The 23,067-nt window shown below is 27.9% G+C and overlaps 3 protein-coding genes across 4 annotated transcripts; 2 read left to right on the forward strand and 1 right to left on the reverse strand.

The window, feature by feature from the left end:
* Window positions 1-1,837: 1,837 nt before the first annotated feature.
* On the forward strand, window positions 1,838-4,653 carry LOC130675226 (F-actin-capping protein subunit beta). The gene is made up of 4 exons (XM_057480797.1): window positions 1,838-2,033; window positions 2,410-2,621; window positions 2,679-3,051; window positions 4,030-4,653. The coding sequence occupies exons 1-4, from the start codon at window positions 2,031-2,033 to the stop codon at window positions 4,261-4,263; spliced, it is 822 nt and encodes a 273-aa protein (XP_057336780.1). The 5' UTR covers window positions 1,838-2,030; the 3' UTR covers window positions 4,264-4,653.
* Window positions 4,654-8,820: 4,167 nt separating this feature from the next.
* Window positions 8,821-11,068, reverse strand: LOC130675234 (eukaryotic translation initiation factor 5A). Of its 2 annotated transcripts, none has more exons than XM_057480810.1 (4): window positions 10,927-11,068; window positions 9,784-10,077; window positions 9,570-9,704; window positions 8,821-9,142 (listed from the first exon to the last, which is right to left on the reverse strand). In XM_057480810.1, the coding sequence occupies exons 2-4, from the start codon at window positions 10,057-10,059 to the stop codon at window positions 9,071-9,073; spliced, it is 483 nt and encodes a 160-aa protein (XP_057336793.1). In that variant the 5' UTR covers window positions 10,060-10,077; window positions 10,927-11,068; the 3' UTR covers window positions 8,821-9,070. The 2 variants fall into 2 exon arrangements, with proteins under 2 accessions (XP_057336793.1, XP_057336794.1); XM_057480811.1 differs by having other exon boundaries at window positions 10,841-10,936.
* A 1,447-nt stretch (window positions 11,069-12,515) lies between these two features.
* On the forward strand, window positions 12,516-12,902 carry LOC130673374 (proteasome assembly chaperone 4-like). Its single transcript, XM_057478363.1, has one exon. The coding sequence runs from the start codon at window positions 12,516-12,518 to the stop codon at window positions 12,900-12,902; it is 387 nt and encodes a 128-aa protein (XP_057334346.1).
* Window positions 12,903-23,067: the final 10,165 nt, after the last annotated feature.

The following is a 23,067-nucleotide window of genomic DNA, read 5'->3' on the forward strand; positions in this document are numbered from 1 at the left end:
TTATACAATCATCAGAGAGAGATGAGTAACATTTATTGGAATTTGTCTTGATGAATTTTCACAGGCTCGCCGTTATTTTATACATTTTTTTCAAGTGCTGCCATCTTTAGTTATAGCGGGAATTTTCAAATTTCTGATAGTGAGTAACGTGATTAGTAGGGATGTGCGAATCGAATAATTCGAAACTTTCGAATTACTTGTAACTTTTAGATTTATTCGTCAAGTTTCGAATTACTCGATTCGAATCAAGAAAATTCTGGTCAGCTTTCAAATATTATTTAATGGATAGCTTAGTTTTCAAAGTAACCAAAAATATGAGTGTGAATGTAACTGATAAATGAAAATTTTTTGAATTTTTGAATAAACCCAAGTAACCCACAGACAACTTTAAGATGTCTTTTAAAAGGATAAGAAAAATTTCTTGTCTCAAAGTCACCGTTTTTGGTAGAAAGAAAAGATGCGGATGTTGGTCCTAAGAGACATAGAAAATTTGTGTTGTTTTTCCTGTCTTAAAAAAGACATGTCATTCAAAAAATCGTTTAGATGACTTATTTTACCACTATTTGTAATTTACTTTTGGTCGTCACCTGTGTCAAGTCTTTTAAGTAGATATTTTTTCGGTGACATAAATTTCTGATCGTTTTGTCAACATGTTGGTGCTCTATTGATTTGTCAAAAAACAGCCTAAAAAATGATGTCTTATAGATGTCACAAAGCCAAGTGTGCTACTTGGGAATAAATAAAATGTAATAGAATATAAATTTAAAAATGCGTATTTAGATCAATGGAAAATCAGTACGCACATTTTTTCAATTTTCATTATTTTTATTTATTTATTTTAAATTTATATAAATTTTTTCATGTCTGCTACATTCACACTCATCCGAAAATAATTTTTTTGAAGATTCGAGTCTGAACTCTATTTACCTCTGACAAAAATTTAAATTATTGGAAAAAATATTACAATTTCATTGTTCAAAAGAAAATTTTGGAATCATTCGAAAATTTACTAGTAATTCAGAGTTTCGAATTATTCGAAAACTAATGAATGAAGTAAAAATTTTCGAATACAGTCACGAAGCTGACAGTAGCAGACACTAGACAATTTTTAAATTTTTATAAACCAGTTACTCGCAAGTAAAATTAAATTTTCAGACCACGCGCAAAAAAATTTTTTAAAGTTTCTGATATGCAATTTTTAAAAGTTTTTTCTATTTATTTAAAAGAAATAGATTTTTTAAATGTCTGCTACTTTCTGTATCATGCACAGCTGTGCACAGTCACGGACTGTGACAACTTTCCTTGCCTTTGAATAGAATATTTATTTATCATTTCAATGTTTACAAAGTATAAGTTTTACAGTTTTATTTTATTCTGTATCTATTGCTTCCGCAGTTTGACCAGTTACATTTATCTATTAATTTATAATGCTTGTAATTTTATGCAGTTAAGTAATATTACTTGAGAATTTGTATGTTTGTGTTGGGTAAAAAATTTATAAAAAGCCCATGAGATCTTAAACTATGACAACTGGGTACAATTCAATTGTTAAATACACAGAATACACTATGTGTCACTCCGTGGCTGTGTTTCTAATCGTAACGCAACTATGACTATTTTTTATAACAAGCGCCATCTTGACAGTAGCGGGATTTTTAAAAACTCGAATTCTTATTAAATTTATTAATAATTATTTAAAGATAATTTGAATTATAATTATGAAATAGAAGTATATTAACTCAAAAATTTTCTTTATTTTTGTATAATAATAGTGTGAGTCAAGCAGATATATAAAAAAAAAAATAAATAACGTGTATAGGTGTAGATTTAGAAGCGCTTTGTGTTCACCAATCACTGTTCACTTCGACACACCCTTCAAGTGTTAGTTTTTTTTTTTCGAATGCAAGTGAAACAGTCAACAATTAAACAAAATTTAGTGAAAAATAATATTTATTTCATTTTGAATTATCATATTTTATTTAAAATAGTTGTGTAAAAATTTTAATTAGTGATTTAGTAACATTGATATAATGGTGAGTCATTTTATTTTTTAATTTATTATTATTATTATTATTATTTTTAATTTATTGTCCTAATTTATAAGACTTAGTCATTTAAATAACATTTTTGTTTATTTATAGTTTAATTTTATTGATATATTTTAATAGTTTCTTTTTTTTTTTTTTTTTTTTTTTTTACTCTAAAAACATTGAAATTTGATACCTAACCCATAACAATTCAAGTGTCAAGATGGTGAATTGTGTTCTACATTTTTGTACCGCATTTGAATAAGATTTTATCAGCAGTGAAATTTAATCTTATTGATGTGTTATGACACTTAAATAGTTGTTTTTTAATTTGAATTTAAAACAATAAATATTAATTTTATGAAAAATGAATTATTTTCAGAGTGAACAGCAAATGGATTGTGCCCTAGATTTAATGAGACGGTTGCCACCTCAGCAAATTGAGAAAAATCTCAGTGACCTCATTGATCTTGTACCTTCCTTATGTGAAGATCTCTTGTCATCAGTGGATCAACCACTTAAAATAGCTAAAGATAAAGAATCTGGTAGAGATTATCTACTGTGTGACTATAACAGAGATGGAGATTCATACAGGTAAACATTTATTGTATAAATAAATAATACAAAATATTAAAATAATAATTTAAATAGATCTCCATGGAGTAATACATATGATCCACCGTTAGAAGATGGCTCTATGCCTTCAGAAAGATTGAGAAAACTGGAGATTGACGCAAATCATGCGTTTGATCAATACAGAGAATTGTATTTCGAAGGTGGAGTATCATCAGTTTATCTATGGGATTTAGATCATGGATTTGCTGGTGTTATTTTAATCAAAAAAGCAGGCGATGGATCAAAAAAGATCAAAGGTTGTTGGGACTCAATACATGTCGTTGAAGTACAAGAAAAATCAACTGGTAGAAATGCCCACTATAAACTTACTTCGACAGCTATGCTGTGGTTACAAACGAATAAACATGGGTCTGGTACTATGAATTTAGGCGGAAGTCTCACGAGACAGGTAATTATTTATTTACTTAAACTTAAATTCCGTGATTATTATTTTTAACATTAAATTAAATGTATTCTTAGACAATGCTTCCCACTTTTTAAAAATATTTAATTACTTTTAACTGTCATAGCCGGTGTGCCGTCAACTGATCCCTACAAATTGATGAGTGTGAATGTAACAGACATTAGACAAATTTAAAATTATCAATAAATAGAGTAAATAATTAATAAAATAAAATTTAAAAAAATGAGCATTTAAAAAATTTTGAAATTAATAAGTGCATTTTTTATATATGTTATTTTTTAAATTATTTCCTCGATTTATTTATAATTTTAACTTTGTCTGATGTCTGCTACATTTACACTCAAACAAATTGATCCCACCGACAATCGATTTTTATCAACAACTCATTTACATAATTTAAATTTTTATATTTATAACAGTGAATTTTAATTACTCATGTCGTAGTAATTAATTAATAATTAATTATTTTATGAAATTGTCTGTGAAATCAATTGTCGGGACTCAGTTGCCATGGAACCGCCATAGCTGTATTAAAATTTTATTAATTAATTTAAAAGAAATTTAAACATTAATTGAAAAAAAGACAACATAATTACAATTATCACCGAGATCTAGATTTAAAAAAATTACTTATAGTTGATATCAAATAGAAGTTGAATAAAATTTGGCAAATTAATTTCAACTACTTAAAATTTGACGTTTTGAATTATAAAATTGATATGAAAATTTTACTGAAATTTATTTAACAAATTTCGTTTAACTTTTAATTGATATCAACTGTAAGTAATTTTTTTTTAATCTACATCTCAGCGACAATTGTAATTGAATTGTTTTTAAAATAATTAATTAAATTTTAATACCCTCATGACAGTTAAAAGTAATTGAATATTTTTAAAAAGTGGAGGGAGATTGTCTGAGAATTACCTCAAGTTATTAATTTATTGTATGATTACCGACTTACAGGTTGAACAAGACCAACCAATCAGTGAAACTTCACCACATATCGCTAACATTGGTCGTATGGTGGAAGACATGGAGAATAAAATTCGTAATACATTGAATGAAATATATTTTGGTAAAACGAAGGATATCGTTAATGGCCTGAGGTCAGTGCAATCGTTGGCCGATCAAAGGCAGCAAGCTGCCTTGAGACAAGACTTAGCAGCAGCATTACAAAGGCGAAATGCTAACAATTGATCATGTGATAATCAAGAGAGCTTCGATTACCATTGTGATTAGAACGAAAAAAATTAATATTAATAATAATACTAATAAATAAAATGAAAAAAAGGGATTAAGAATAAGAGTAAGATTAATTAAGAAAGGGAAAGAAAGTAACATCAACAGACATAAATATCTACAGTTTAAATGCGTGGACTCGAACGATTGATACCCATTCATTCAGTTACACTACTTTGTTATTATCTAGATTTAATGAATGCAGGGAATTTATTATGGGGCTACTAAAGAGGACACTTATGTTATTGTTTGTTTAGAAATATACTCGGTCCCCAGTGGTATTCAGTATGTTACGTTGCAAAGCAAACACAATGTATTTGTATAAATAAAATTCATTTTGTTATAAAGTCCTACACAGCATCTCTTTTTTTCGATTTTTATAAATAACTAATTAATATTTTTTTTTTTTTATATATATATATATTTAAATTGTCGAGAGATTATTTATAAGCTCCTCTGAAAGATTTAATTGGGAATGCCTTCGTGCCTTAATTGTCTTTTCTTTATGAAATTTTCCGTATTGTTGAAATAATTACTTAATATCGATAAATATAAATATTGTATTACTATTAATTTTTAAACTATTTTGTTATTACTCTTAGCCTGAATCAATTTAATATTTTAAAATTTTATTTATTCAAACAAATTATAATTATAATAATACACAGAGGTATTCCAATTATTTCCTATCAGGCAATTCATTGTATTATGCAATTATTTAATTTAAAAAAAAAAAAAAAAAAAAAAAAAAAAAAAAAAAACAACTAGCAATATTAATTACTTAAAAATACCATTTCCCGACTAAGTTGTATTTTTTGATTTTTTTTTTTTTTTTTTTTAAATTAACTTATTTATTATACGAGTAATACGTTTATTATTTTACGAGATTTATTACCCCAAACTTGTGCAATTTATTTAATTTTTATTTTTATAATAAACTTTTCTTTATTATTTTTAAAAAATTGTTTATTATAATTATCGCGTTTTTTTTTTTTTTTTTTTTAATTCTTAAAAAGGGATAACTTGACTTGTTAAGAGTTATCACGTAATTATCATGTTCTCGCATACATTTGAGCATAAAAAATATTATATTAATTGTGTTTAATCTATTATCATGTTTTTATTTTTATTAAATGCTTTTGAACATCTAAATACGTTATTTTTTTTTTTTTTTACGCACGAACGTGCTTTGGAGTAACACAAAATCTGAATAGACATAACAATTAAAAAAAAAAAAAAAAAAAATCATTACCCGTGGAAAAAAAATTCGTTTTAAAAATGTTCTGAAAACGTTCATGACAGTGAACTTTCAAAATTGAGACAACTCTGAAATTTAAGTTTAACACTTTTAGAATTTTGATGAAATGAGAAAGTAAACATTTTCAATTGGTGAACCCCGATTAAGAAAAATGATTTGAAATGATTTAAAACAATTTGAATCGACTAATATATAGATATATGCTTAACATGGATTGAATCATTTTTCTTAATGAGGGAAGGTTTTTCCTACGCGTTTTTTTTTTTTTTTTAACAATAATAATTTGATTCGACAATTTTTTGGGTTTTGAAGATTAAAAAAAAAAAAAAAAAAAGGAATTAATTGGGAATTATGAACATTTGCGACTCTTACCAGAATTATTTAGATAGGAGGCAAAAAAAATAAAAATAATTTGAAAATTTTTATGGACATTTTTTATGATCTTGTTAGCAGACAAATAACAATTTTCGAATTTGTTTTTCAACAATTTGAAAAGACAAATATGCACATGTAGAAAATTAAAAAAACTTTAGGTGCAGTTTTTTGAAATATTGCACACCTCAAGCGCGAAAGCGCTGAGGATGCTTTACTGATGGTTTTTTTTTAATTTATCGTTTTTAAAAAATTCCAAGAGCTGTTAGACGTCGGCTAATTTCAGTATCATCATTTTTATACTTTTATTAGAACTTTTTAGGAAGGTCGGATTTTTTTTCACTTTTTGTACTCGTTTAAAAATAGTCCAAAATATGAGTGATTGGAAGTAATTCTGAGCTTTTTATGAACTCACAAAATTGTCAATTCAAATCATTTGTTTAAAAAATTAAAAAAAAACCATACGAAAAGTCCTCACTAGTTGAAAATTTTTCACGCTTGCAATTATTTTAAAATTTCAAAAACGTTCAATTCAAAGTTCAGAATTGTCTCAATTTAGGAAGTTCATTGTCAGAAACGTTTATGGAAAGAATGTTTTTTACACGAGTAGATAAAATATACGCAGCTAAAATTATCAATTTCAAATGTCTTTTTTTTTTATCGTATAATTTTTTTTTTTTTAACATCGCACTAACTTTCATACGATTTACACTCGGCAATATTTTCCACTTCATTAATAACAAAGCACATTTAAATTATGTACCTGGTCCAATATAGTACACGTGTAATACAGACGGTGTTTTTTTTTAAATTCCTTAATCTTAAGAAATTTATTTATGTTGTTGTTTTACTTAAATTATAATAGCTGAGTTTATTTATGATTTTTCAACGACGTTGCATACCGAAATCTCGAAGGAAGATATAAATATACTTTCCTATAAAAATTCTGATTATACCCACGTTTATTTATATATATATGTATTTATTTTTTATCAGGTTTTGTGTTATTTTTAATTAATTATTATTATTATAACTATATATTTTATCTCAAATATTTTAGGTTGTATTGCTTGGAACAATTTTTTATACAAATTAAAAAATAAAAAATGTAAAAAATATAAATATTGTTAATTTGTCAATGACACTAGCAAAAAAAAAACGATCTAAAGTTATAGTTCAACTGCCCAAGCAGCACAAAATTAAATTGTAGACTTTTTGTTAAGGGCATTCTCAGACAGTGTCCAAAATTTTATCAATTAATTTTAAAAAATTAAACGATTAATTGGCAAAAGAGCAACGTAGTTGCATTTTCGCTAAGATCTTAATTTTTTGAAAAATTACTCACAGTTGATATCAATTGAGAGCTAAACGAAATTTGAAAAATAAATTTAAGTAAAATATTGATGTCAATTTTATAATCAGAATTTTCAAATTTTGTAGCCTCCAATTCAATCAAAAAATTTCATTTAGCTCCGAATCGATAACTGTAAGTAATTTTTTAGATTCTATATCTCAGAAAAATTTCTTTTTTCAATCGATTTTTTTGTAATTAATTGATCAAATTTTGATACGCTTATGACAGTTGTCGTTGAAAATTTTTAAAAAGTAGGGTACCCTGTCTCAGAATGGCCTTCAATTTAAGCCGACAATTTATCATGTAATCAATCGTTGACTTAAATTCAATGTCAAAAAAATTTTTTGTGCCACTGGGTATTAATTTAAATCTTAATTAAATAAATTAAATAATTAATTTATGAGAAAAAAATAACTAATTCTAAATGCAGTCTGTTTATCAATTTATTAGCTACCTCATTGGACGCAGGTAGCACTAAGTATTGTGTGCTTACTCCACAATTACTATTCTACTTTTTTCTTTTTTTGTTTCATATTTTTTATAAGCTGTTAAAAAAGAAGTTTGTTAATAGTTTATTTGAATATTTATTTTCATTAGACGTCATGCTGTTCTAACGTTTGATAGACATAAAATTCTAATGAAAAATCCATTCACTTTATCATTGATTACGAAAAATTTATATGTAAAAATATTATATATAACTTGCATACTTTTTAAAACTCTGTCACAGAACAATCGATTCAAAATTTTTTAAACTTGGATCTTATAGGCCAAGGGTTCTAAAGACCCAATGTACAAAAAACAGACAAAGTTTTTTTATTTCCTCCATTTATAAGTCGGTAGTTTAAATTTTCTTTCAATTTTTACATCTTTAGTTGAAAAGCTGAAGAAAAAATATTTTCTCCGTGCAGAATATTAAAAATTAGCTCTATCAATTGTAACTTTTTTGGTTACAAAACTACTAGCTCGATAATTGGAAGTTAAAAGGCTTTGTGTTTATTATTTTAATTATTGTATCATTGACAATTAATCCCGTTTTAAAGTCAACCTGAGATTAAATTATTATTTTTTTTTTATGATTATTTATTCTTTGCATGAAAAATTGTTCCTGATAGCAGTCGGTTACTTAATTACTTTGTTAGTTACTTTTTTATTCGATTTAGCTCGGCATAAGTGTCTGATACACTTTAATTAACATGTTACCTTACAACTACAAAAAATTATTACCGTGACGATGTATTCATTTATTTACTATTATCTGTGTCTTGAAAAAAGATGAGAAAATGTATTAAAGTAAAAAAAAAAAAAAAGAAAAAAAAATGAAGGATGTGTGAAGGCTTTTTCAGATTTTATTTTTTTTTAATCAACCCTCGGATGAAAAGTTTATCGCCCTATCTTTTTTTATATAACAAACAACATGTGTGTACGTGTGTATTTCGTAATGTCTTTCTCCCCTTCAAAATCAATCGTAAACATTCTTACGTTGATATAATGTGACGTTTCTATACATTGATTGGAAACTTGTAGTATGTTATTATTATTGTTATTATTTTTTTTTTTTTTCGATAATAAATAGTACCCAATTAGCATTTGATCTCTTGGTAAGTAATTAAGGTGTTGTTTTTATAGAAAATTGTTTTTATTATTATAATTATTAATTCTTTCTTCCAGTGTTGAGATACTGATGATTGATAATATATTGGTTTTTTATTACCAATAATATTTAGATGACGAATAGCTAAGTGGGTGGTAAATTTGTGTACTGCTGGAACTGAACACAATTATTTGTCAAGGGCAGTATTAGTTTTGATGGCAATTACCACTTCTTCTCCACAAGCTTTCAATACAGTGCACTAGAAAAAGAAAAAAAAAAAGTACATACATTATTAAATTATTAAGTAATAAAATATTTATAAATAAAATGTTTAAAAGTTAATATTTTATAATACTGAAGTTAGTTTAATAATTTTTTGATTTTTTTTTTTTTTCAAAACGATAAATTATAAAAAAAGATATTTGAAAAAATTGAATTTATAGTTCTTTAAATTTTCTACGTGTGCAAATTTTTTTTTTTTTTTTAAATCTGAAAATTGTTGATTGGGTCAATTTTACGATCATAATGTTTTAGAGAAACAAAAAATAAATAAGTAAACTTAGTATCATCTTATGTCCTGAAGTTTTTTTATAATTTACAGCTGTCTAAATTTACAAATTATCATGAAATATTCATTAACTTCTGTATTTGAATAAAATTAACGTATTATCTTAAAGTATACATACCAGTAATTCTTTTCCTGAATCGAAATCAGAACGCAATTGATTACCCAATTCACCATCGGGAATCTTGAGATCTTCACGAAGATCTCCGTTATCAGCCATAAGAGTCAGATATCCATCGTCTGAGATGTCTGTTAGCTATAATATTTAAAAAAAAAATTAGTTATCTTATAAATAACTAAAAAAATAAACGATAATTGAGAGATGATTTTATTACCTGATAATCTTCTCGCTTGACAAAGGGAACGTCCATGTTGTGTGTAGAGGGACAGATATCTTCATACTTCTTCGAAGAAAATATATCGATTCCCACAAGGTGAACTTTAGCATGACCGTGTTTGCCAGTCTTGGAAGTTGACATTTCTACAATTTTGCATGGACGAGCTTTCAACATAACGAACCCATTTTTACGCAATGCTGAACATTGCATAGGGTAAGTTACTGAAGCACCAGAGTCTCCAGTCTCGAAATGAGTATCCTCGATATCAGCCATGTTAAGTTTTGTAGAGTTCTATAAGCAAATTAAATTAAACATTATTTTATTAAATTAAATTTATTGCTTTAATTATAGTGAAAAAAAAAATTATAAGATTAATATTAGAGTTCAAACATGACTCATACTGTTTCCAAATATATTTATTCAAATGTCAATAGCAAATGTAGAGAAAAAAAAACTCGCGGGCAATGTAGTAAATCAAAAGTAAATAAATAAAACAAAGAACGTGTTCGATTAGTGAAATCCGAGCGGAATGCTTCACATTAAAAAAAAAAAAGTGTTAGTGAAGCCATGTGGCATATTGCCGACAAAACGCCGATTTTAAAACAAAACTAAAATGAATATGATTAAAATTCCAATAATTAAACGTACAGTAAACGATGTCTCTGTAATTACCGTTAGTAATAATGAACGGTAAAGGAATTGAAAAACGAATAAAACAAAAAAATCTGTATAAAATGCGAGCACGAAGACACGGTAGCAAACGAAATTAACCAACAACTCAGTTATGAGTATGGCATCTAAGTTATAGCGGGTTAAATTATTAAAAAATTTTAAAATTCACATCGTTGATAATTAGTTAATTGAATTTGTAGTATTAATTAATATAAATAAATATTGTAATTTAAAAGAAAATTATAAATGAAGATGGCGTGAAAAAGCATCCAGCCACATTGCCAACGAGTTCATTGTCATCAAAATTTGTAATTATTTATTAAGTATATTAATTATTTGTTAATCACTTTTCTTTATTATTTAAAATTTTAAATTATTTTACTTTATAATTATATATTATTTCCGGCTTTATTAAGCTATTAACACAATTAATTAACACTAAAATTAGCAACAGCTCGAGATACTCACATGTGATCAAAATGGATACTCTAACCAGAAGATCTCGCGGCGCTTGCGTAGCCCGGTGATTGATAGAGGGGTTCTCTAAGTTAAAATCACGGAATTTCTCTCTACATTTCCTTGAGAAACTTCCGTGACGCGAATATTTGAACTGCTTAACTTTATTTTTACAATAGTTCATTATTGTCCTCAATAAATATCAAACTTCTTTAAAAAATAATTTTTTTGCTGTCAAAATAAAACATCAGTTAAAAAATTTTCAAATTTATTTTTTGACATTTAATTAATTTTATTTTCTATTATAAAAATAATAAATTCTATTTTTTTTTACCGGTTACGTAGATATGAACTGGCGTTAATGAAGAAAACGTTTATGCTACAAAAAGACGAGTGTGAATGTAGCAGACATCAGACAAATTTAAAATTATTAATAAATAGAGTAAATAATTAATAAAATAACATATATAAAAAATGCACTTATTAATTTCAGAATTTTTTGAATGCGCATTTTTTAAAATTTTATTTTATTAATTATTTACTCTATTTATTAATAATTTTAAATTTGTCTGATGCTGCTACGTTCACACTCATAAAAAGACGCATTTAGTAATAACAATAATAATAATGAAAATGATAATAATAATAAAGCGATGAGTCGGTATTGTTGATGATGATTTGCTAAAAACACGTGCGTACCGGGTCTTTGTGTCATTGTTGTTATAAAATTAATTATTATAATTTTTTAATTTATTTATACTAATACTAATTACTAATACGTGTATTGAGTATATAAATATAAAAAAAGATACAAGAAAAGTAAGTTTAATTAATAATTTATTAAAATTAATAAATGTCAATTTCACAATTTAAAAAATTATGTAGAATTTTATAAAAAAAATTTTCTTTTGATTTAAAAATTGTAAGTGGAATATTTACAATTAACAACTTAATATTACAATTTAATGTTCGCCGTTACAATTGTATTGAAAACATTAATTATGTAAAACGGAGCATTAATTTAAAAAAAATTAATTACTAAAAATTTTATGATCCCGAATTTAACCGACAATTAATAATTTTCGGATTTTTTTTTTCAACAAATCAATTCAAAAAAAAATATGCACGTGTAAAAAATTAAAAAAACTATAGATGCAATTTTTAAAATAATTTGTTATTTTAAAAAAAATCCAAAAATTATTAGACGTCAGCCAACTTTAATGAGTGTGAAAATAACTGACAAGTGTCAACTTTTTACATTTTTGAATAAAGAAATAAAATATAAGTAGAATAGAAATAAAGATATTCATAATTATAGAATTTAAAAGTCAGTACATGCATTTTTTGTTAATTTTGTTTTTTGAATTGCTTAGTTCGTTTATTTATAATGAAATTTTTCTTATATCTGGTACATTCGCACTCATTAACTTCAGTATCATAAAATTGTAGATTTAGTCTGATGATTCTGGTGCATGAAACCGGTAAAATATTACCAATAAATAAATTTTTTGTCGATTTGGATCTGATTTGCCTTTAATTATTTTTAAATTAATTAATAATACTAATTGTTTTTTTTTTTTTTTTTTTTTTTTAGAGTAGAAATGGATGTAAATAATGGCAATGAATTAGTCCCTTCATCTTTTAAATTTCATGATTTTGTAATAAAAGTTGGTGAGATTAAATTTGCTTGTCAGACAATAAGATTGCCAACAAGTTTGTATCTATGGATTGGAGATGTTAATGAAGAAAAAATGAATGATTTGTCCTATGCATTTACATCGAATTATGATCCTCTTCCTGTCGCAACTAAATTAATTGGATCAACTGCTGATTCATCATCTTGTAATATTGCTAAAAGATTAACTAAAAAATGTGGAATGCCTGTTTATGTCAGTTTTAATGTCACAGCAGACAATTTTACTTTACTGGGAATTGAAAAAAGTATCAGTGAAGAATTTAAAACGCATCCTGATATTATAGCATCTTGATTTACTTAGATAATTAAATTTCATTCATTTATTTTGTTTCATCATTTAAATAAATTATTAATAAATATTTTTTTACAACTTCATTGTGTACATTCTATAATTATTTTCCCTTTGTATTAATTCAAAATTCAGTCATTAAACGTACAATTATTATCCACACGATTAGTTTTTGTTAAATATTTCACCATGATTTCAAAATTTTATTTATTTATAAATATGTCAAGTTGTTAAAATTATTCAAATTGAAGACTTGGTAAATAATAAAAAAAAAATATTTATTTTTAAATCTGAACAATGTAAAAGAATTGTGACAGTTATTATCTATAATATAGAATTATACTTTTAATCATGATACTGGGTGCATTCTGAAATGCGCTTCAAGCAGCTGTAGCGTAGCGCAGCGCTGCAGCTCAGCAGCAGGTCGTGCAAGTGCAGCGTAGTAGCAGCACAATTTTTCTGTAAAACACTTGCGTGCTTTTTTTTTTTTATGATTCAAATATTTCTATCATACTCTGCTATGGCACGCCGTTTTACTATTTAATGCTATAAAATTTTTCATCTAAATAAAAAATAATTCTATTTTTTAAATTTGAAGAAATATTTTAAATTATATTTTTTTTTATGTGGGGACATAATAAAATTTATATATTATTATGTCCCGACATAAAATTAAATCAAAATGCATAGTAGGAGATACAAAATATTCTAAGTTATCATTATGTTCAGAGATAAATTTAATTATTTATTATTATGTCGGGACATAATAATATATAAATTTTATTATGTCCCCACATAAAAAAAAACATTGTATTATAATTATGTGTAGACTAAATATCTATTCGGTTCACCAAACTTTTCGACAATAGAAATATTTAAAATTATGCTAGTACATAATAATAACTCGAACATTAAAATTTCTTTCCCTACATAAACGAAATGGTTTAATTTTATTATGCGTTGATATAAAAAAAAATTAATGAAAAAACTTTATGTCACAGCTCATAATTTTAATTGAGAATAATATTATGTACAGTCATAATTTAAATTTAAAAATTTTTATTATGTACTAACATAATTTTTATTGTCACGGACGAATTTTTATTATCTTCCAACATAAATTTAATTCCAACTAAATATTTTCCAATGGCATAAAAATAACTAAGCTAATAAAAATTATTGTGCTACATAATAATAATTAGATATATAAATATTATGATAGCATATAAATATAATTATTATATTTTTATTATGTACATAATTTTAAATCTAGCATTTTCATTATGTACATAATTTTAATTCTAGAATTTTCATTATGTACATAATTTTAATTCTAGAATTTTCATTATGTACATAATTTTAATTCAAGAATTTTCATTATGTACATAATTTTAATTCTAGCATTTTCATTATGTACATAATTTTAATTCTACCATTTTCATTATGTACATAATTTTAATTCTAGCATTTTTATTATGTACATAATTTTAATTCTACCATTTTCATTATGTACATAATTTTAATTCTACCATTTTCATTATGTACATAATTTTAATTTTAGAAGTTTTATTATGTACATAATGAAAATTCTACCATTTTCATTATGTACATAATTTTAATTTTAGAATTTTTATTATGTACATAATGAAAATTCTACCATTTTTATTATGGACATAATTTTAATTCTAGAATTTTAATTATGTACATAATGAAAATTCTACCATTTTTATTATGTACATAATTTTAATTCTATACATTTTCAATATGTACATAATTTTAATTCTACCTTTTTTATCATGTTCATAATATTAATATTCTTAGTTTTCATGATGCATACCCGTAAAAAAACTGATATACATGTCCATGTATAGCGCATATATAGGTATGTAGGAAGTATCTATGGAGCCTATATGTTCTGTACATGGTAACTCACAGCATATAGACATGCATGGTCCATGTATGCTTCTTTTATGGCAATGTATACCCATACAGGAAGCCCCAGAGTTGAACGACGGGGCCATGCCTGGGACATTATTGGGAAGCCCATCTTGGCAAACCTATACTGTCCCATGCCCGGGCCATAACTGGGTAATTAGTCTTGGCCATTCCAATGATTACCCAGGCTTGGGCCAAGACTGAATAAGGATAATAATAAAATTTTTTTTAAATTAAATTTATTTGTTTTGTCGATGCATGGGCCAAATCTGGCCACCACGCATGGGCCAGCCTTGGCAATGATGCCTGGGCCAATAGTAACAACCAAGCCTGGCACCCTGTTATCATCCCAGACTTTTACCAAAGCTGGGCCAAAGTGGGTTTACAAGCATGGGCCAGAGATCGACAGCATTGCGCCAAGCGTGGCCCATATCTGGCCCCGTCGTATTTTCCTGTATGGGTAGACTTGTTAAAAAATTTTTCGTTGTCGATGGACTATTTATGCCGATATGTGGCTATATGTCGAACATATCCCTGGTTGGAAGGAACCATTGGCCAAAGCTTGGACCAAGCCTTGGTCCGTCGTCAGCCAATGCTCCTCGGCTTAGCGCAAGGCTTGGGTCAAGCCTTGGCTGATCATTGGGCGAGCGATGGTTCAAGCCTTGGATGGTAGCCATGTTCCAAGCCTTGGTAACCTAAAATATCAAGCCTCGGCCGAGTCTTGGGAAACGAAAAATTGAGCCTTGGCCAAGGCTTGGGAAACAAAAAATCAAGCCTCGGCCAAACCTCGGGGAGCAAAAATCTAAGGCTCACCCAATGCTCGATCTAAAATATCATTATTTAAATTATTAAATATAATTAAAAAAAAGTTTGATCAGATTTTTATCGACATTACATTGGAGTGTGATTAACTAATCACTGAATTACCGGGAAATAACGAATACAATTATTTGGGGGCTACCGGGGTTCAAACTGAGATCCTTCTGGTTACTAGGCCAGGATGCTATCCACTGTGCTAAATCTGATGTTCAGATAATCCTGATTTTTTTGCTTATTAATTATTCAAATACAAATTAATTCAGAAATATTAGATCATAAAGATGAGGTGAAATGTAGTTTTATATAATGAAGTTAAAATTGTCTGATGAGTAATGACATATATTTATTAATTTGTAATTTTACACTGTAAAAAATCCAGAGTGAATTCGGAGTGAAATTAAATCCGAATTTACTCCGCATTCACTCCACCACTCGGAGTTCCGGAGTTTTGAAAAAAATCACTCCGCATGCGGAGTGAATTGGGAGTTTTTTTTAGCAGAGTAATCTCGGAGTGACGCGGATTTTATTTCACTCCCAATTCACTCCGGTCCGGAGTTTTAATACTTAAATAAGTTTATATTAATTTATATTAAACTGCGAAACAATGTGTGTGTGTGTGTGTGTGTGTGTGTGCAAATGTGGGCGTGTGTGCAAATGTGGGCGTGTATGTACAATTATGTGCGTGTGAGTGTTCGAATGTGTGCGTGTGTACAAATGTGTGCGTGCATATGTGTGCGAGTGCGCGTGTGTGCCTAAATATGTATGTGCGTATGTGTGTGCATATCAGCTGATCAATAATGTAATACGCGAATTTTTACTTCGATTTTATTGAGGGGAGTTATATTTTATTAATAACATTTTTAAAACTCCCCTCCGGAGTGAATTTCACTCCGAGGGGAGTGAATAATTCAAAATTCATTCACTTCGCATTCACTCCGGATTTTATCCGCATTCACTCCGCGAATTTTTTACAGTGTACGATTTGATATAAATGAATGAATTGAGAGTAAGATCAAGCAGCTCTACTATATTGTTTATTAAACTTTAACATTTATGTTAACTAAAGTTTTGTACATAGCAATAACAAATTAAATGAAAATTATTGTATATCAAATAATTTTCCTTTTTAGAAAATTTCAACTCTTGATATTAATCGTATACTCGGTGGACCGTTTTGCCCTGGTCTTCTCTATATACATATATATAGATACATGTAAAGTTACTAATTTTAATATTAAATAAAAATTTAACCTAGGCTGAGGCATTGGCCAATGGTCAGCGGCCAAAGCTCGATCTAACAAAAATCAAACCATAGGGCCTAGGCTTGAACGTTTTCGAGATCCTGGAACTCGAAAACAGCGGAAAGTTTTAGGGCTGGCCTGCAGGACCAACCGTTGCCTAGATTTTTTGAAACTGCTCAGGAATGATTTGATGAATTGATCCTAAAATCTAATCAGGTGTAGAACTTAATGATACACATCGATTTCTGCTAGAAACATCTCAAGCTAATATTAAGTTATCGCTTTTGGTTCAACAGTTCTATAAGGATAAAGTAAAAAATGCTATTTTTAAGTAACTCAAAAAAAATTTCAAACACCCACATCTTCTAAACTATCCGATCGATTTTGCTCATCTTCGAACTTGATCAAGGTAATTTCTCAATTCCCTTATTGGGCAGTCCTAATAGGAAAATCCCCAAGAGATCCTACTAGGGTACCCCTGTTAAAAAAATCTGTCTATCGATTGACCCTGCGGGCCAGCCCAAAAACTTCCTGCTATTTTCGAGCTCCTTGAGCTCGAAAACTTTGTCGTGAATACATTTTCGAGCTCTTCTAGCTCGAAAATACTTTTGTATGCCGTTCTTTTCGAAAAAAATAGTTTCTTACCATATTTTCTCCAACGATATCTCTCAAACAAATAAACCGATTGTGACGGTTGAGGTCGCGATTGACGCGTTTTATTAAGTTCTGAAGTTGATAAAATTTTGAATTCGATTTATCGAGTCGATTTTGAGATATTTCAAAAAAACTAAAAAACAAAAATTTTTTTAATTCTTTCGACAACGGTTTCTCTTAAACAAATGAACCGATTTTGATGGTTGAGGTGGCATTCGACGCGGCTTATAAAGCTCTAGAGCCCAGACGATTTTGGGATCAATCCCTCGAGCACATTAAAAGTTATCAAAAAAAACATTTTTAATAAAGTTTTATTCTTGGAATGTCTCTGAACGAGCCCTACCGATCAAGCTCAATTTCTTACAGCTTCAAGATATTGACAAGCCGCGTCAAATGACACCTTAAAGTTAAAAATCGGTTCATCCGTTCAAAAGATACAGGTATTTACATACGTACATACATACACTCGGGCATCATCTTGAAATTAGTCAGAATAGATTCCTAGGACCTCAAAATCAACTAAATCGGACCGAAACCAATAACTTCCCGAATTTTTGAAAATTTACAATTTTCTTAGCGGGAAGTTAAAAATTTTAAATACTTTTTAATGCTTTTGAATACCTTGAATACTTTTGAAAAATATTAAAATGCGAAAACAAAATTAATATAATTATCATAATACCAGCATTGAAACTTGAAGTTTCAGTGTCTCTACAGCCCGTCGAAACAAGCAAATTTCAAGCCGATGTTGCAAACAACTGCCAGCGTATTCTTAATTCAAAAATACCTTCATACAGCGTGCAGAAACATGCGTTTTTCTTCCGAAGAGAAGAAAAAATCTGATCAGCTTCAGAATTAATTAAAACGCGTCGATTGCTACCTCAACCATCAAAATTGGGTCATTTGTCTCAGAAGTATCGTGGACAAAGGAAATGATGAAGAACGGTTTTTTGCAAATATCTTTGAAATAACGGAACTATAAGATTTCAAAGTCTGATCAGCTTTAGACTTTACCAAAACGGGTCGATTGCCATTTCAAATATAAAAATCAGATCATTTGTCAAAGAAATATCGTGGGAGAAAAAATGCTAAAAAACGGTTTTTTCCAAATATATTTGAAACGACTGAACCAATCGATTTTAAATTTCAATCAGCTCTAGAATTCAATAAAACGCGCCAATTGCAACATTAAACGCTAGAATCGGTTGATTAGTTCAAAAGACATCGGCGTCAAAACGTTAAAAAAATAACATTTTATGTTATTTTTTCCGGATAAGTTATAATATAATGTACTGAAATATGTCTAAAATCATACCAACTCTTCGTCTTTAACGTCTTTTTCGATCCCTATATAATATCGTCTGACTCGTTTTCTAGTTTGAATCATATTATCAACAAAAAAATTTTTAAAACACAGTTTTTAATGTTTTTCGCGAATATTTTATATATTGATGCTCTGATCTGCGTCAAAACTCATTTGAATGTTTATTTTTATTATTGACATTGATTCTACTTCAATTGATTTATTTTATTAAACATAATCAGGACTAAAAATTTAAAACCGCATGTTCATTAATGATTTTCAATTCTTAAATTTTCAAACATTAACATAAAACGTAACTTCTTAAGGCTTAAAAGACTCATAAAAAAACAATTGCATGTAAAAGCATTTTCGAAATCGAAGAGCTCGAAAAGAGCGGGAAGTTTTAGGGCTGGCCCGCAGGGTCAACTGATAGACCGTTTTTTTTTTCATGTATTTGCTTACATACTGATATTTAAATATTCAGAAGTTTATTTCACCATGATTTTTAAATCTCATCGAAACTAATGTCAACGATAGTATGCTCTATTGCGACTACATGTTTCGTCCATGCCATTCCCACTCTTTATTTTGAAAACTTGGGTTCAGAAACGCTAGCGCACTCTTGTGAGAGGAGTTCTTATCATTTTCAGTCGTTTTCTATATATTGCAATCTTCTAGCGTTCTTATTGAGTCCAACCTCCGTGGATGCCTCAATATTACCGCCAATTATAATAACCTTAATACCAATCAGTTGTTGAAGAAAGGACGACTACGTTTAGGTCCTTTTGTTAACTTTAAATATTTTCTGTCGTTTCAATTCAAGTTTAATTTTGTTTAATTCATTCACTCTAAATTATATTTGTTTTTCAACATTTTTTATACGGTAAGATGATTCATAATTATTCATATTTATCTTTACTTATTTAGGTCTTCAAAATGTAAAAAAAAAATTGTTTATTATTTGTTTGAATTATTGATTGCTTTTATAAATCTACGTAGGTCAGACGTTGAAATGTCACAGGAAAGAGATATTGCTGATCGCTTGTTGCGAATAGCAGCAACTGCATCTAATGAAACTACAGTTGAAGAAAGAAATTTCGAATCTTTGGTTAGAACAACTCGTCGTAATTTTAGAAGAACCGAAGACTTGCCTAGTCCCAGCAGAGGCAGAAAAAGAAAACGAGTTATCAAAAAAAAAATAGTATTACTTAAACTAGCTCACGCTGAGTTTTTTCCATTTAATGCAGAACTGAAATTTTTAAAACAAAGAGGATTAGGTATACATGTAGTTTTTTATATTAGAATAAGCAAGTAGTTCTTACAAAATAATGTAATAAAATTCAGTAAATAATTCGTGAATATTATTCACTGGTTCTTATCGCAAAGGATACGGCAGAAACAATCTGCCACCTCATTAAGTAAAGAAACTGTGAATATTTTTTTATTGAATTTTACTTATTAATATAAAGAGAAAAATTATTTCATTAATAAATAATAACGTATGTAACTTCATATTTTAAATATATTTTGTCATAAGGTGAGCCTGATAAGCATCTAGAAGTTGGGAGAGATCAGTCAATAGAAGAAATACGGGAAAATATCATTTTACTTTTCCATTCTTCTATTCAAAATTTACTTCGGATGTGTGGATTTAAATTAGCAAAGTCAGAAAGGTCAAAAAAAATCATTTTTTTAAACAATGTTACTGATGGAGCTGATTTAGAAACTGAAGTTGGACAAGGAAAGATTATAGTATTACCCAAAAAAGATTTTCCATGTGATTTACCAATCCTCGAAAACGATTTAATACTTAACCAGTTATCTGAAAGCTCATCAACGCCACCATCAAATCACTCTACACATTTAACTCGAAGAAGGCGAATTATTGAGCAGTTAAATTCAGAGCAAACTCGTACACTTGAACAACCATCCACCTCAAGTTCTCCGATCACTCCAACTCCTTTGAGATCTCGGATTTTAAGAATGCAGTTACAAAATGTTGAAGAAAGTGAAGAAGAAGATATCGATGAGCATGATGATGATGAGCTAAGTATGTTATGATTTTATTATAAATCAATATATACAACTATCCATTATATTCTGAACAGCAATAATTTTTGTCTGACTTGAATTCTCAAATATCCTTGTAAGACATTAAATTTTCTATAAAAAAAGAAAAAATGTTGCGTTGATGTATATAATTTTTAGAGGAAAATAGACATCACTAGTTGATCTCAAAAATGTCTATATAAAGTCGGTTACCTGCGTTAATATCCCCGGACAAAATATCCCCGACAAAATATCCACGACAAAATATCCCCCGACATAATATCCACGAGACAAAATATCCCCGCGACAAAATATCTCCAGTCAAAATATCTCAGGATAAAATATCTTCATGACAAATTATATGTAGACAAAATATCCACGAATATTTACGTTGACCAAAATTTTTAATAAAAGCAATTTAAAATAATAAGAAAGAAATAAGTATAAAACGTTAAAGATTATATTGAACTTCTTTACTAACATTAATAAAAATAATTGAATTGGAATACAAAAAAACCTAAACTTATTGATTAATTTAATTACTGTAAGTAATATAATCTATTATCAACTATTAGTAATTACCAACTATTTAAGGTCACTTTTCATCAATAGTTTTAGTCAAATTTAATATTAATCATAAAGATCTGAATGCATCCGTTTGCATTAAAATTGTGCTCTTTTTTCAGAGGTTTTGGGTAAGTGTAATTACAAAAATATATTAACACACATACATGCAATAGTACGTGTTCTTTTTTTCAAGCATTTTGTGTGTGTGTAAATACATAAATATCTGAATGCATCCGTTTGCAATAAAATTGTGCCCTTTTTTCAGAGGTTTTGGGTGTGTGTAATCACAACAATATATGAACACACATACGTGCAATAGGACGTGTCTTTTTTTCAGGTATTTTGTGTGTGTGTAAAACGATAGGGATATTTTGTCAACATATATTTTGTCATGAAGATATTTTATCCTGAGATATTTTGTCTGGAGATATTTTGTCGCGGGGATATTTTGTCGCGTGGATATTATGTCGGGGGATATTTTGTCGTGGATATTTTGTCGGGGATATTTTGTCCGGAGATATTAACGCGTGTCACCATAAAGTCTAACTAGAGTAGTCTTTAGGTTACAGAGCTTCACAGCTGGTTTTTCTATGCTGTGAAAAATGTTACCAATAATTTAAAGCAAATTACTCGAAGTTATTAACTAATTAAAATTAGTCAAAAATAAAATACATAAAAAGTGTTTTATTATTTGAATAAGAGACAAAATATCATCCGAAAGATTTTTTCAGATGGTAAGTTTTATAATATAAGTTTAAAGTATTTTCATCTTTTTTAAATAAATTTCTATTAAAGTAATGTAGCGTTAATGACTTCCAGTAATTTATATAATTGAATCGGAGTAATTCGAAAATTACAATTATTCACACTTTTCAATTATAAAGTAACCATAAAAATGTAATAATCATAAATTCATATAGATAATGATTTTTCATAGGTATTATTGAAGAAATTTCAACAACAGAGAATCAAGTATATCTACCATCACTACCAGATGATGCGCCAACAACTGTAATTAAAATATCTAGACCTGACTGTCTCAACGATCTCATGAATATTTATCAAGATGAACAAATAGTTAATACAAAATTAAGTGTTGAATTTATCAACGAACTAGGTATTGATGGAGGTGGACTTACAAAAGAAGTATTTAATATTTTTTTTGAGAAATGTGAAAATTTATATTTACAAGGTGAAGATTGTTTGATACCATATTTACCATTAAACAAACGAAATGAATTAGATAGATTTATAGCAGTTGGTCGAGTTATTCAACATATGTTAATTTTAACTGGTACGATTCCTGCAAAGTTATCAAGAATTACTTTGATGTTGATTGCTAATCCTGATGTTAATGTTGACTCTGGTATTATCATACAAGAATTATTGAACTTTGTTAACCCATACTTGAGAAAAGTTTTAAAAAAAGCTCAAAAAAATTTCCCAGCGCTTACAGATAAAGAAAAAGATGTAATTCAAGATTTTTATCAGGAAAACAAATTTTATAGTAGACCTAGCTCAGATGCTTTTTCGGAGCAAATATTAACTATTGCTGATGAAATTTTAATTCAAACTCCAAAACGGTTTATTGAAAAACTTC

The sequence above is a fragment of the Microplitis mediator genome, chromosome 1, assembly GCF_029852145.1.
Source record: "Microplitis mediator isolate UGA2020A chromosome 1, iyMicMedi2.1, whole genome shotgun sequence".
Lineage (NCBI taxonomy): Eukaryota > Metazoa > Arthropoda > Insecta > Hymenoptera > Braconidae > Microplitis > Microplitis mediator.

Coding starts and splice junctions, on each gene's coding strand:
- LOC130675226 (XM_057480797.1), top strand. Junction 2,622..2,678: donor AGAGATGGAGATTCATACAG/GTAAACATTTAT, acceptor TAATTTAAATAG/ATCTCCATGGAGTAATACAT. Junction 3,052..4,029: donor GCGGAAGTCTCACGAGACAG/GTAATTATTTAT, acceptor ACCGACTTACAG/GTTGAACAAGACCAACCAAT.
- LOC130675234 (XM_057480810.1), bottom strand. CDS start 10,059: ATGGCTGATATCGAGGATACTCATTTCGAGACTGGAGACTCTGGTGCT. Junction 9,705..9,783: donor TCAAGCGAGAAGATTATCAG/GTAATAAAATCA, acceptor TAAATATTATAG/CTAACAGACATCTCAGACGA. Junction 9,143..9,569: donor ATTCAGGAAAAGAATTACTG/GTATGTATACTT, acceptor TTCTTTTTCTAG/TGCACTGTATTGAAAGCTTG.
- LOC130673374 (XM_057478363.1), top strand. CDS start 12,516: ATGGATGTAAATAATGGCAATGAATTAGTCCCTTCATCTTTTAAATTT.